Genomic DNA, 13,027 nt, shown 5'->3' on the forward strand with positions numbered 1-13,027 from the left:
GCTTTCACCGACTCGTGCCTGAGGCCGACAATACTTGAACAAAGCACTGCTATGGATGGATATGTACAGCCACCGCAGGGAGGTATTCCATATGCTTTTCGTGGCCACACGTGCTAACAATCCCATTCCCCGTCATCACAAGACATAACATCATGCCTCGTCCATATGCAACGCCCTCATGCAGTCAAGAAAACAATTCTCATGCCTTTCATCGCGGCTCCAGCGCAGCATAAAACATCCTCCCCTTTCTCCTCATATTGATTTCAAAAATGCCTGCCTCACACGCTGCCCATAGCATCGCTCCATCGGGACTCATGGCCAGACCAGCAGTTCTAACGCCAATCTCACGTCCACTGTAACCCCTCACCCCGGATCTCATACGTAGTGCCTCGTATCCTTCAGGGAAGTTGGCTATTCGTCGTGCTTGTGCGAGTGTGAGGGCTTCGCGTTCGACGGCTGATGACGATGCTCCGTTGCTGGCAAGGCGATTCGTTCGCCATCGGTCACGGGCTCGAGATTGGGCCAGCGCTATGCGACGCTGGGCATCGAGTTCTTGTTGGAGGCTGTCGGGACTGACACGATCAGACGCAGGTAGTGGTGAACCTGCTTGTGCTCGAGCAGCGCTTTCGAAGAGAGGGCCACGCCCTACCGACATCTGCTCTTCCACGCTCCTCCATGGGTTCTCATCGTCGACTTCTGCTGAGGTGGCACCGGGTGTTGAAAACTGGCCTCTGTTGGCTCCATTTCCGTTGCCGGCTGAAGCAGACGAACCACTGTTAGAGACTGGTGGGTTCAACACAACAGACTGTCTCCGTCGTGGTAGTCGAGAAGTCTCTCCTATCCGCGGTAGTCCAGATCTCGCAGATGATCCCCAAATGCCGTCTTGTAGGGCGTGCAGCGGCGGCAAGTCGTTCGATTCAGTCGCATGCGAAGAAGACGGCCGAGGGCTCGCAGCGTGTATCCTCGAAAGCTCGGGCAACGACTCCTGCACTGAGCTCAAAATCTCACTGATAGGTCTACCAGAGTCCGCATTCGAGGGAGAAGCTGACGACCTATGATTGAACATATCCGGTGTCGTGTAGTTCACCGATCGCGGTATCTGTCCACCAGCTCGTGCCTCTTCCCTCTGCCGCGACGTCCTCAGTGCCTCAAGAATCTGCTGCTCTCGAGACGTTAGCCCTTGCGGATCGTCACCATCAGGCGTTTGTCTCGACGCCGGTGTGCCTGTCTGTGACCTCCCGTGTGCCAGGTCTTGCCTCTGCTGTCTCTGCCTCCTCCTGGCCTCGATGTACTCAGTAGCGAAGTTGACCGCCGATGTATTCTCTGGCACATTCCTGTACCTCCTAAGCAGCTCTGCCTCAAGATCGTCCAAATGTGTTGGCTCTTCAGACGGTATATCCTCGAATGCCAGCTTCGTCAAAGTCTCCTCTTTCGGCTCCAAGTTGATCGTCTGCTTGCTCTTCAACCCTGTCCTCAAGTCCCCAATGCATATTCGCCCCTGGTCTTCCGCCCACACAAGCAAGTCCCACGGCTCTGGCGAAAACACCATACTTCGTATCGCGCCTGGGTGTGGAGAAGGAAAGTCCGCTCGAGAGCCAGGCACGACTGCAACAATCGCCTCGTCGTCCTCGTACTCCGGATCCGCCAGTATCTCTGCATCAATGACTGTAATGTATCCACCTTCTGAACCAACTGCAACCAGCGTCCCACTCGGTGACCACGCACTGGTGAAATAGCCCACTGTCGCATCCGGACTGCTCACATGGAGCGTCACCACATTCGTCAACCGCCAATCCACACTCGCGCTCGTGAGTCGATTATGCGGCTTTGGAATCTGCGGCGGTGTGTCCACAATATCCCTGGTAAAGAAGTATGCCTGGTTGTAGTCTCCCACTGCAACCATCACCGTCCCGTCCGGCGAGATGGTCGCATGGTTGATCGCAAAAGGCAGATCCTTCACCCTCGTCTCTTGTCCCAGCGGCAGACTGTACACTCGCACCGTCTTGTCATTATTCGTCAAGACGGCCACGATGTCGTCCAAATGCGCCTCTTCATCCTGGATGCGGTGGATCGAAATCGAGTTTACTATTTCCTCGCCAATCCTTTCCACCTTGACCGTGGGTGCTCGTCGCCCGAGAGTGAGGCTCGCATGCTGTGGTCGCCAGCCATCAATGGGCAGAGCAGAGTCGACATCCAGTGTCCGTTGTCCGCTCCCGTCGAGCTTGATTGTGGCGAAATGGCCCTCCTCTTCTCCACCCACACAGACGTATCCATACCCTGAAGCCGTGCACCGCGCTTCAAAGGGCAGTGTGGCGATGTGCTTTCTCTTCTTTGTAACGGTGTTGAGGCAGAAGATGTCGTGTGCGCTGGCGTAGTAGAGGTGGTCTTGCTCCGGCGTGGAGATGTAGTGTCGTAATTGCCAATGTCTATGCCATACCCAGTCAGCCCTCACCTCATCCGCATGCACTCGTCCACCTACGACACAGGTATCCTCATCTGATAGAACCCCTTCTCCGTCTGCGCCAGCTCATCCGTATCCGGATATCTATACCGCAAACAGTCAGCCCCAACACCACCCTCCACTCTCCCTCTCAGCCACCACTCACGGAATATTCGCATCGATCGCCATATTGCAAGAATTCCCCCTCGTCCGCGCCTGCGCCGGTTGCGTGGGTGTTATGCGATGCGCGTCCGTCGAAAGGTAGAAGTTATCGCCCAAGAGAAAGAACCACAGTAACTCGCCCGTCTCAGGGTCCGCAGTGGCTATAGGTTGGTCGAGACTGTTGGGCGCAAAGAGTTCCACGTTAGCCTTGCGCTTTGTGTGGGAAGAATGGAGGAGGAGGGTAGTGGGGGAGGGCGAAAGACGTCAGCGAAGCCAAGGAAGAGGACCAGGCTGCTTGCTGCTCAAGCTGCGGCAAGGATTCTGGCGTGGATGGTATGTCCATTGTTGTTGTTTGACAATCGTCGATTTATGCTTTCCCAACTCGTCTGTTGATTTATCTGGTTGCTTCTATTCACGCTGATGGTGCATGGTACCACGCTGATGCGAGCCATTGGTGTCGCACCGCATCGCCGTCACTCATCTTGGTACGGAAGGCGTCAGGCCATCGCACATTGGCTGACCGACGACCAGGGGAGTCACGAACCACGGTACTTGGAACTTCACGGATGGCAGGCCTGGAAAATTGGACTGCAGCTCCGATTTGTTTCATTGCAACCAGTGCTATTAACTCATCTAGCCGCTACTTAAAAACACTTTTCTCGCTCGCTTCGTCTCTTCATGCAGTCATGTGCCTCGTCTATCGTGGCAAAGCCGCCTCGGCGTGCTCTTGAAAGGGGGGATTGGGTATGTGTATGTGTGGTGATCAAAGACTCGCTCATGCTGTGGTGCTGAGAGGTCGATCGGTTTCTGTGAGGTCTGGTGAGTAACTTGACAACGTGATGAAGAGTCAGGACTTACCAGCATTCGCATCTAACCGCTCTGGACCTTCTTGACGACCTCCTCGACCTTGGCAAAGAGTGGGTGGCCCTCCTCGAGACCGCAGACCTCCTGGACGATGGTCTTTGGGTCCTTACTGGCCAGGATCTCCTTGAGCTTGACCGAGTCCTCGTCGGCCTCGACATCGGTGAAGCGGAAGGCCTGCTCAATGCCGCCGAGCAGGTAGTCGAACTTCTCGCCGCGCTCAGCGAGCTGGGCAGCAGGGCCTATGAAGCGCTCCTTGCGGGAGAGCTTACGAAGAGGAGCACGGCCGACACGCTCGACGTTGTCCTTGAGGACGGGGTTGGAGATGCGAGTCACAATCTGCTTGACGTAGTCCTCCTGCTCCTGCTTGGAGACGTGGGTGTGCTTGGAGGTGATGAGGTGGGCGGTCTCTTTGAGAGTCTCCTGAACAATATCATGGAGCTTCTTGTCCTCGAGGACCTCATGGATGTACTGCTTCTTGGCCTGGTGGCCGTAGTACGCAGCGGTGGCGTGACCGGTGTTGACCGTGAAGAGCTTGCGCTCAATGTACGGCTCAAGGTCGTCGACGTAGTGAACGCCCTTGATCGGTGGTGGTCCGCTGCTCTTGAATGGCTTCTCCTCGACGCACCACTCAAAGAACTTCTCGATCTTGACGTTCAGGCCGGCGTCCTTGTCCTGCTCTGGCACAATTCGGTCAATAGCCGAATTGGCGAACTCGGCCTTGGAGCCAATGTTGGCCTTGGTCTCGTCGGACAGCTTCTGCTCGATGAAGCCGCGGAGGGTGTCGGTGGCGCCAATGGCGTTCTCGCAGGCGATGACTGCAAGTGGCTTGGACTCCTTGCGAGCCTCAATGCCCTTGGCGATGGGCTCGGCAATGAACTTGAGGATGTTGGGGCCGACGGCGCAGGTGACAGTGTCGGCGGTAGCAATCTCTTGGATGACCTTGTCCATCTCATGCTTCGAATTGATGGCGCGGTAGTTGTCGATGTGGAAGGTCTTCTCGCCGTCTGGACCAATCTCGGTGACCTCGTACGACTTGGCCTTCTGGAGGGCATCGATGATGCTGTCCATGACATCGACGAACACGACCTCGAAGTCAGAGTTGTGGAGGAACTCGGCGACGAAGCCACGGCCGATGTTGCCTCCGCCGAAGTGAACACCCTTGAGACCCATATTGTCGGTGTTGGTGTGATTGGTGAAGTGTCTATAGGAAGTTAGTTGAGGAAGGTGTGGTGTATAGGTGCTGTGGTGTTGTTTTTTGAGGTTGGAAGTGGTGAGTGTGTTGGAGTTGGAAGGAAGTGCTTACCTTGAGAGAGATTGGACTCTTTTAAACCCCTTCACAGCACGTGAAGACGGTTGCTGGTAGCGTCAGTGAGCTTTTTGTTTATATGAAGCACCTTCTCGCTGCTGCTCTGCTCGTGACTGCGCTGCTGCTGCTCTTGCTGCTGATGTCGTCGCCGCTGTTTGCAAGTAAGGTGAGAGAACGAAAAGCAACTTACATTGTCAAGGGAGCTTGGTGAGCCCGTGGCGGTGCCTTGGAGAATGGTGTGGGTGGTTGAAGAAGGAGGTGGATGAAGGTGTGTTGGAGGTGAAGGTGTGGAAGAGAAGTGAAGAAGTGTGTGTTGTTTGGTGTGTGTTGGAGAAAAAGTTGCGGTGTCTGTCGGTGGAAGAAGTAGGAGCTTGGTCGAGCTCCTTCTTGAAGTCAACGCACCTGCATCACCAGCCCCGCCTAGAACGCGACAAGCCCACCTTCCGCGCGACAAACGTGCTTGCAACGTCACTGCCTCTTTCGGCTTTACGGCCCGATTTTAGCCGCCCTCATTGGACAGGGGTTCCATGAGACCAGCGCCTAATATTTCATTAACACATTTACTTCACACAGTGGAAATGAAAGAACTTCACTTCTGAACGCTTCATCCAATTCACATGTCCATTCAAAGTACGTAGATAAACTCGCACCAAGTGGATCGAACCCCAACCTGCAGGTACACCGCCTCGCGGACGTGAGATCCGACCAAGATAGCGCCTCGCCTCCCACAATCTCTCTCCACGCCCCCCAAAGCCTGTGGAAGATCCCCAGACGAGACCACACGTCGTGCGGGAAGTCCCCCCGGGGCCAAGGAACCTTCGCGCGTTGGGGCTCCAGCCTGCATATCGAAGGATGTGAGTGAGGCGAAGTGTCGGACAAGCGAGCGCGCTGCTGCTGCGTGAAACGCCATCTTTTTTTCTTGTTTTACATACCGCCCTTTCATTCATGTCCCGAGGTTCCACTCCTGCGCACGCTGTGTAGCGCTGTGCTGCGTGATCCTGGGGACGTGGGCGGATCGTACAGTGGGGTTCTCTTCCAACCAGAACCCTGAATCTTGTGTGCTTTTTCGAGGTCGTACAGCTTGACACCTGCTGCCTCAACCGAATGTACGTGGGAATGTGCAGACTGTCCGCCTGCCGCTTATGCATGTATGGCCTGTTGCACGTGGGGATACACCTCTATCATGCGGCGGTAAAGGTCTCCATGCTCTCTCATCAGGACCTCTGAATCCCACGCTGCCGCCACGAAGATCGTATCGATTCCGCTGTTGAGAGGCACCACAAAACAGCCAGTGACCTGGAGGCCGATCAAGAAGGCGTACAAGACAACGACTGCGGTGAATTTGCCCCCTTCGTTGTATGGTGGATCAGTCACTTCAAGGTAGATGTAGCTGACCAGAGCGCAGGTGACGGCAACGAAGAGGCATCCCATCGAAAGGACTGGCCCCACAAGACATTCGTTGATCAGCGCATCGATACCACGGTCCTTGATCATTCTCCACGTATCTTTGGCGGATGCGAAGTATGCCTTGCCGTAAAGTGCCATGTAGCTGAATGCGTATCGGTTGATGAATTCGAGGGCCCATTGGACAAGTCCGAGAATGCACTGCAGCACACAAAATGCACAGTCAGCCATGAAGTTGCCAGTACCAGCGCTGTTGTCTCGCGCGATGGAGCAGGCAAAGCGAAGTAGATCCAGGATGGCAACCAGCAAGCTGCCCAGGCTAATGGAGCCAAAGCTGTAGGTGAGTGCTCTCCTCGCAGCTCCTCGAGTTGGCGCACTTGGGACATTGTTTGGCGAGAAGTACCAGCTACCATAGACACCGGAGATGGTGGTGTGGATTGTGTTCTTGAGCCACTCCGTGATCCAATATCCAGCGAACGTAATGTAGACCAGGAGACCGATGACAATGGCAGAGCTACATCCACCGGACCCACCAGCAGCAGCATTGCAACTCGGATTGGCGCCAGGTTCGAATCTGATATACACCGCGACCATTGTCACGGCGAACCAGGCAGAGAAGGCCGCCGCAATCAGACCGCCGAGGAACGACACTAAGTACACATGTCCGGTCTTGCGCGAGACGTCAATGGCCGTCTGGAACATCAGCACGCTAAATGGAATGCGCTTGATCCAGGAAATGAAGCAGAAGATGGAAAACACTGCGACGACCAGCCAGAGCGCACCACCGACCCATGCTTTGCGGTAGAAGTAGTAGATCGCAGTCGCCAGACTCAGGACAATATTGAGAATGCCCGAGATCCAGATGAACTGCTTCGTGAAGATGCGCGCAAGCGAGATGTAGCCATAGCCAAGGACGAGCGCCGCCACGATGATAAAGGCAAAGAGCACGATCGTATTGGTGTTGAGACTGAAGGTGTTGTCAGACCCGTAGAAGCCGTCGCCATTGAAGTTCTTGTTGCCCGCGTATCCTGCGATGCTGATGCCAGAGACCGCGACGAAGCCGAGGAAGACGAGGATGAAGAGAATACCAGCCCAGAGGTCGTTCCATTTTGGTCGCTCGATCTTGAAAGCCTGCGAGAATTCCGGCTTCTCGCTGCCGAAGTTCTGACCATAAGAAGGCGGGTTGGGCATCCCATACTGCTGCTGAGGTGGTGCTTGATTGTACTGCTGCTGCTGCTGCTGCTGTGGCTGCGCGCTGTAGTACGAATCCGCAGCGCCATTCTGGCCCTGGCCGTCATATCCCTTGAGGGGTTCCATTTCTACTCCAGTCTCGTGCGCCGAAGGACCCGTATACTCGTTCCCGTCGTCGGTGGTGTACGCGTGATAGAAGTTGTCGTCGTGCGAAGAAAGAGGTCGCGACGTCGTCGTTGATTTGAGCGGACCCACTTGAGCCATAGATTTCGTCGATCCCGCCCAAGGCAATTTGAGATTGCCGAAGCCAATCGCCGGCATCGCTGAGTAACTGTGGCAACGGCGACTGTGGAAGCGAAGGAAAGCTGGGAAAACTGGAGGAGAAGTTGGAAGAGGCGTTTTTCTTTCAGCTTGCTGAATGATCAGAAATATGTGAGGAAAGATATACAAACCCAATGCTGCGCAGAGGCACAGGCGGCGTTGGTGTTGGGTTTCATAGCATTGTCGCCATCGAGCTGGCGCTTCGCAGTTGCACAGCCCTGAGGCACTGGCTTTGCAGGTGCAACTGACAATGTCCTACCTGTCCTTATTTTGTCGACTGCAAGTTCACTGCGAGATTCTGCCACTTTGAGCTTGTGTCGCAAGCTCTCGTCCTGTCGCTATGCGCCCTCGAGAGTTCGTCCGCTAGCATGTCGAGGAGCTGCCTCGATAATGCCGTCGGATGTCGAGCCGTTGTATATTTGGCGTAGTCGTGATTGGAAAGGGGCAGGATCGCGGAGAACGCCATAGCAAATGGGCCATTCAAGAGACAGGAACATGAAAGAACAGAAATGGGGTGAAGTGCGGTCTTTATACACCTGATCCACCCCAGGATGGCACAGACAACGCGCACGTCAGCAACTTGCATCCGATGAAGCCGAACATCCTTCGACGTTGGCCCGAGCAACATCACCTCAACCTCACCAATACCCACCCAACATGTAAAAGATGGGAATGTGTCTTCGGCCTATGAGAATGAGAAAGACTCATGGGATGAGACGCCTCGACGTGAACGTCAGATCGTTTTTCTATCAACACCCGGCAGAACTGTTCTGAGGGGCTCGCATTCCCAGCGCCTCTTCGAATCTATTGTACAGATTAACGATCATACTGCACCAGTGGAGGCCATGACTCGTCTCGCTGTTCCGTGGTCGACGCTTTGTGTCTCCTTCCTCTTGCCGTTGCTCGCCTTTCAACCCGTACTCGAAGCTGGTGACCACCCTTCCAATCCCTTCAGCCACTCCACACCGCCGAGAAGGCACTGTCCGCGAAGTTGAAGACCTTTTCGGCTTTGTGGGGCATATGGGACCAGCCGGGGGACCACTGGATGTACTCGAGCATCTCATTCCGTATTTGCTCCCTGCCATTGATCCCGAAGTGCAAACGGAAGCTGCGCTTGAGTGCAGTGATATGAACGCGCGCCTCAATCAGGACCTTGACGCCGGTGTTATTGAGATATCGCAGTCCCTCGCCCATAACGCGCAGCCTGCTTAGGAAAGAGGTCTCGGTCTGGCCCGGAATGAACCATATTTCGATTCCCTGTCGCATTCCGCACGCCTTGTGCTTGCGCACGATCTTGTCAAACCATGCGTTGCTCTTTTTCTCATCGCTGGGCAAGGCCAAAATGATCTTGTTGACACTGTAGATGATGTTTCTGGACTCCTTGTAGATCTGCTTGCACGTCATGGTGAGGGGGGCGAGGGCGGTGTTGGGCCGGGATATGCGATGTCCTCGCTCAGTAGGATCGCCGACACGAACGAAGCCGGTCGAGAGGGCATATTCGTAGATCTCATTGCGAAGCTCGGCGGGCAACCCAAGGAGGCGGCAGAGCTTCTGCGTGAGAACTCAGTAATGATCATTTCGATTGCCGGTGTGCGGAGGTAGACATACCGATGCATTCTCAACGTTGCTCGCCATGTTGGTATCGACCGCCTATCCGTTGATCGGCGTCGATGATGATTTGTCTTTGAAGACACCGTATGGTGCTGTTGAGGTGCTGGTGAGGAAACAGAATGAACTTTGGCAGCGATCGGCAGCTCTGACTCGGCTAGCGAAGCGTTTGCATGTGCCAAAGCTTAATTTCCAAACATCCACCAAATGCGGAAGTCACGTCAAAACTACCATTCGACAATATTCAAAAACTCAACAGCGACCAAAATCGAAAAACAATCGATCAAATAAATCGAAGACCTCCAAATATTTATTCAAAAAGATCACCCCCTCAGACTCGCCGCCCACATGGAGGTCGAGAAACAACCCGGTTCGAACGGATGGTTTGCTGCGGTTTATCCGTCAAGCGCGTACACCACTGAGCTAAGCTCAATGGCCCGGTTCTCTTGACGAACTGACAGTGGAGGGGTAGAAACTAATTATGTAGTTTGATTGCTTTTCGGCGAACTTTCGGAAGTGAGGCATTTGGGCGGCGGTGGCGGCGGTGGCGGCGGCGGGGTGCGGAGGCGGGCTTGGGTGATGTGTTTTGGACTGTTTGTTGCTGTCTGTCGAGGTTCGTTCTGTGGTGTTGGTGAGTATCTGTTCCATTCGTAGGTGTATTTGGATGTCAGTCTGTTTGCTCGAGTGCTTCACCTTTCACGCCCATCATCGACTTGCTCTACTCACCGATTGGACGATGCAGCATCAAGGCGACGTGACGTCCATAGTACATTGTCAATCTATGTAACTCAATTATCCCTCGCCCAGTTCATACCGTCCCTCCGCGCATTTGTCCCTACAGCCCCCTGTTTCTCTTCGATATGACGCCGCTAGATTGCAGCTATGACCATGAAGATCTGCTCAGCTTGTCTGTTGTCATTATCAGAATTCCTCCATGATGTCCCTGCTGCAGGATCGCATCAATCGCTAATACCGCTGCTCCATATGGCCCTGTGCACGCGCATCCAGTAATATGCACCTCAGGCTGATCATTTCCACTCGACACAGGGTTAGTGGTGTTGTTCAAGTCTATGAAGATTTTGTCATGATAGACTCCATCGCAGACTGTACGTCCAACCATCTCGAACTTGCGAAGATGGGCAACAAAGTCATTGGTGGCGGTCGACATCGTCCAGTAGTCCCAGAACGTGCGGTCCCTTCGCAGGTCCATAGTAACCTCCATTTGACCGTAGAAGTAGGTAATGACCTCATTGTAGATGTCTGGACCTGGAGTACCAGGTGGCTGAGGTCCATATGCCCTAGCCAGCCCAGGGACATGCAACTGCGCCAGCCGGACCTGTTGGTTGAAGTACGCAGTAGCGCTGAGGTCATCGGAGAGGTATCGTCGATAGACCATGTTGCCGAGCTCAGCGGGCAGGGACAGAAAGTCGAAAGACATGCTGGAGTGGTCGTGGAGTAGTAGAGTTGGATGGGGTGTGTAAATGAGTGTACGATATCTCGACCAGCGAGTATATCAAGTAATGAACGTTTGATCGGGATGTGTGAATGGTGTTGAAGTGATCTGCTGAGAAAAGATCCGTCAATCGAAGTGTGTGCTTTAATACCTGCTGCATCTTTCCTCACCAGCTGAGATGTTGCAGCATCGCCCTTCGTGCCTTTGTCGTCTTGTTTCAGGGAGGAGAGACCGTCCCATTTCAGCATCGAGCTGAGACTCGGTGACTGGTTTCAAACTGGTGGAAGGTTCTGTTACTGCCCTCGAGTGTTCTAGTGGCGGTTCACCTTGTGTAGTGGTTTCTTTCCAGACAATGCGATTGTGCCCTCGAAAGTACGAACAAGATCGGTACATCGAGACTGTCTTAGTAGAGTGTCTCGCATAGTGTGACCGGACGCCCTGCTGGCCACTGCACCCCGAACATCATGCCAGCAGCATCAAACATCCTCGCCAGTGCATCTTTCGTCAGTACCGTCCTGCCGTCGACAGCGCTCAGGCCATCGACAATCGCTTGCAGCCGCTTCACAACGATATGAACCATCTTCCCTTCCAGACAAGCCTTGAAAGCCGGGTCTAGAACCGAGACGGCCGTCTTTCTCAAGTCGACGAGGATCAAAGCGTGATGCTCAAAGTCCAACGAGCCATGTCTGAACGTGATGTCTCTCATCGACGAGATGGCAGTCTCATCCTGACAGGCAAGCCACCTTCGCGCGGATTCTATGTCTTTGTGCCAGAGGAAGTCGAAGGTGAATGGTGTGGAAGAATAGTATGTGAAGAGCGCCTCGTATCGGATCTCGCGACAAATTTGCGAGATGGAGTACGGCGTCGTTGGCGAAGCTGACTTTCTGCAGCTTGGTCGAATGCCGAAGGTGAACACTGACCCGACTGAGAAGTTGGTGGGTTGTGGCATGAGATATTGGTATATCTCTTCTCGAAGCTCTTTTGGCAGGTCGAGGAAGCGGAAGTGCTTGGATTTTTCGTAAACTCGCGACATGATATAAGTTCAAGGTGGCTCAGGGGACACAAGGATGAGAGTGAGCAGAGAGGGACATTGGTGGAGAAAAGCCAACGTGCCGTGATTGAAAAACCTGCCCTCATTGACTGAGGATCGGTTCCTGAGGGCAGTTTGATCATCATTAGAGTTTCTCTCGGGCGCATGTCAGGCTCCGAGCTGAACACCATTCGCTGCTGAAGATTGCCAAGTTCGGACAATGCTCGCAATACCAACAAAGATCTCGTGCGGTATTGCACCAGTAAGTAGGGTTGCGAGAAGCCGAGCCTGGCCATCGCGGCTGACTGTGAGCGGCGCGGCCTATCATGGTATACACACTCCGTGTGCCAGCCGGACGATGTTGTCGAGCACGTTCTTAGTCAGACGCTTCCTCCCATCAGCCGCTTCGATGCCACCGACAACCTCTTGAATCTGCTTGACAATCTTCGGCACCACCTCTTCCTTGATGCACTTATCGCATGATGCGAAGGATCCCTCGTCCAGAACGACTGTGCCTCTGAGTATGTCGACTTGGATCTTAGCTCGATGCCAATCGTCTCCATGATCGACGTTTGAGTGGTGCAAGAGCTCAATCTTCCGCATGCACGACACCGCGACTTCATTCTGAGCATCAACCCAGCCGTGACTGGCGGAGCATTTGCGACTTGAGATGCGGAAGATGAAGGTCGTCTTGGAGAAGTACACAGCCAGTGCTTCCTGCCGCAAGACACGGCTCGCCTGTGCCAGAGCGTAGCGTTTTGGCATCGTCGTCTGGTAGGCGCCCACCTTGATTGTCGTGTTGTTAATGGGGACAGGTGAAGCAATCTGATAGACTTTCTCTCGGATCTCTGGTGGAAGATCCATGAACCTGAAAGGTTCTACTGGACTTGCAGATGCTGCCGCGTCGGGGTTGAGCGGATTGTGATTCTCGAAGTCGCAGGCGGAGGTAGGGACGTTTTCTTGAGGCGGTGCCTCTCCAGTAGATAACATCTCGTTTGATTGACTGGAGGCTGTGAGCTGTTGAATGGTCTGCTGAGGTGGTGCCAAATGTACCTGGTGCTGGCCTCTACCAGTGTTCGCTTGGCTGGATGTACAGCACCGCGCAGCAGATTTTCAGTAGGACGACATGTGGGAGTTGGCACTGTCTGCGGGTAGAGGTCGGGAAAGCGAAGACATATCTGGCGTTTGTTCGTGGAGCTAGTGTTGCAAACGCCGCCGTTGCCAGGCAGCCGCGCAAACTGCCATCAA

At 54.2% G+C, this 13,027-nt stretch overlaps 7 protein-coding genes across 7 annotated transcripts; all 7 read right to left on the reverse strand.

Moving 5' to 3' along the window:
- Positions 1-208: 208 nt before the first annotated feature.
- M409DRAFT_68249 (uncharacterized protein) lies at positions 209-2,629 on the reverse strand (the record flags this gene model as incomplete). The annotated part of the gene is made up of 3 exons (XM_033817745.1): positions 209-2,426; positions 2,480-2,545; positions 2,607-2,629. 3 exons carry the CDS (start codon positions 2,627-2,629, stop codon positions 209-211), a joined length of 2,307 nt encoding a protein of 768 aa, XP_033664923.1.
- Positions 2,630-3,472: 843 nt separating this feature from the next.
- M409DRAFT_25805 (uncharacterized protein) lies at positions 3,473-4,636 on the reverse strand (the record flags this gene model as incomplete). Its single annotated transcript, XM_033807838.1, has 1 exon — positions 3,473-4,636. One exon carries the CDS (start codon positions 4,634-4,636, stop codon positions 3,473-3,475), a length of 1,164 nt encoding a protein of 387 aa, XP_033664924.1.
- Positions 4,637-5,912: 1,276 nt separating this feature from the next.
- On the reverse strand, positions 5,913-7,493 carry M409DRAFT_68251 (uncharacterized protein; the record flags this gene model as incomplete). The annotated part of the gene is made up of 1 exon (XM_033817746.1): positions 5,913-7,493. The coding sequence occupies one exon, from the start codon at positions 7,491-7,493 to the stop codon at positions 5,913-5,915; it is 1,581 nt and encodes a 526-aa protein (XP_033664925.1).
- A 1,146-nt stretch (positions 7,494-8,639) lies between these two features.
- M409DRAFT_57131 (uncharacterized protein) lies at positions 8,640-9,323 on the reverse strand (the record flags this gene model as incomplete). Its single annotated transcript, XM_033813528.1, has 2 exons — positions 8,640-9,239; positions 9,297-9,323. The coding sequence occupies 2 exons, from the start codon at positions 9,321-9,323 to the stop codon at positions 8,640-8,642; spliced, it is 627 nt and encodes a 208-aa protein (XP_033664926.1).
- Positions 9,324-9,725: 402 nt separating this feature from the next.
- On the reverse strand, positions 9,726-10,734 carry M409DRAFT_57132 (uncharacterized protein; the record flags this gene model as incomplete). The annotated part of the gene is made up of 2 exons (XM_033813529.1): positions 9,726-9,935; positions 10,270-10,734. 2 exons carry the CDS (start codon positions 10,732-10,734, stop codon positions 9,726-9,728), a joined length of 675 nt encoding a protein of 224 aa, XP_033664927.1.
- Positions 10,735-11,152: 418 nt separating this feature from the next.
- Positions 11,153-11,782, reverse strand: M409DRAFT_25809 (uncharacterized protein; the record flags this gene model as incomplete). Its single annotated transcript, XM_033807839.1, has 1 exon — positions 11,153-11,782. One exon carries the CDS (start codon positions 11,780-11,782, stop codon positions 11,153-11,155), a length of 630 nt encoding a protein of 209 aa, XP_033664928.1.
- Positions 11,783-12,103: 321 nt separating this feature from the next.
- M409DRAFT_25810 (uncharacterized protein) lies at positions 12,104-12,769 on the reverse strand (the record flags this gene model as incomplete). The annotated part of the gene is made up of 1 exon (XM_033807840.1): positions 12,104-12,769. One exon carries the CDS (start codon positions 12,767-12,769, stop codon positions 12,104-12,106), a length of 666 nt encoding a protein of 221 aa, XP_033664929.1.
- Positions 12,770-13,027: the final 258 nt, after the last annotated feature.

Source organism: Zasmidium cellare, assembly GCF_010093935.1.
Source record: "Zasmidium cellare ATCC 36951 unplaced genomic scaffold M409scaffold_28, whole genome shotgun sequence".
Taxonomy (NCBI): domain Eukaryota; kingdom Fungi; phylum Ascomycota; class Dothideomycetes; order Mycosphaerellales; family Mycosphaerellaceae; genus Zasmidium; species Zasmidium cellare.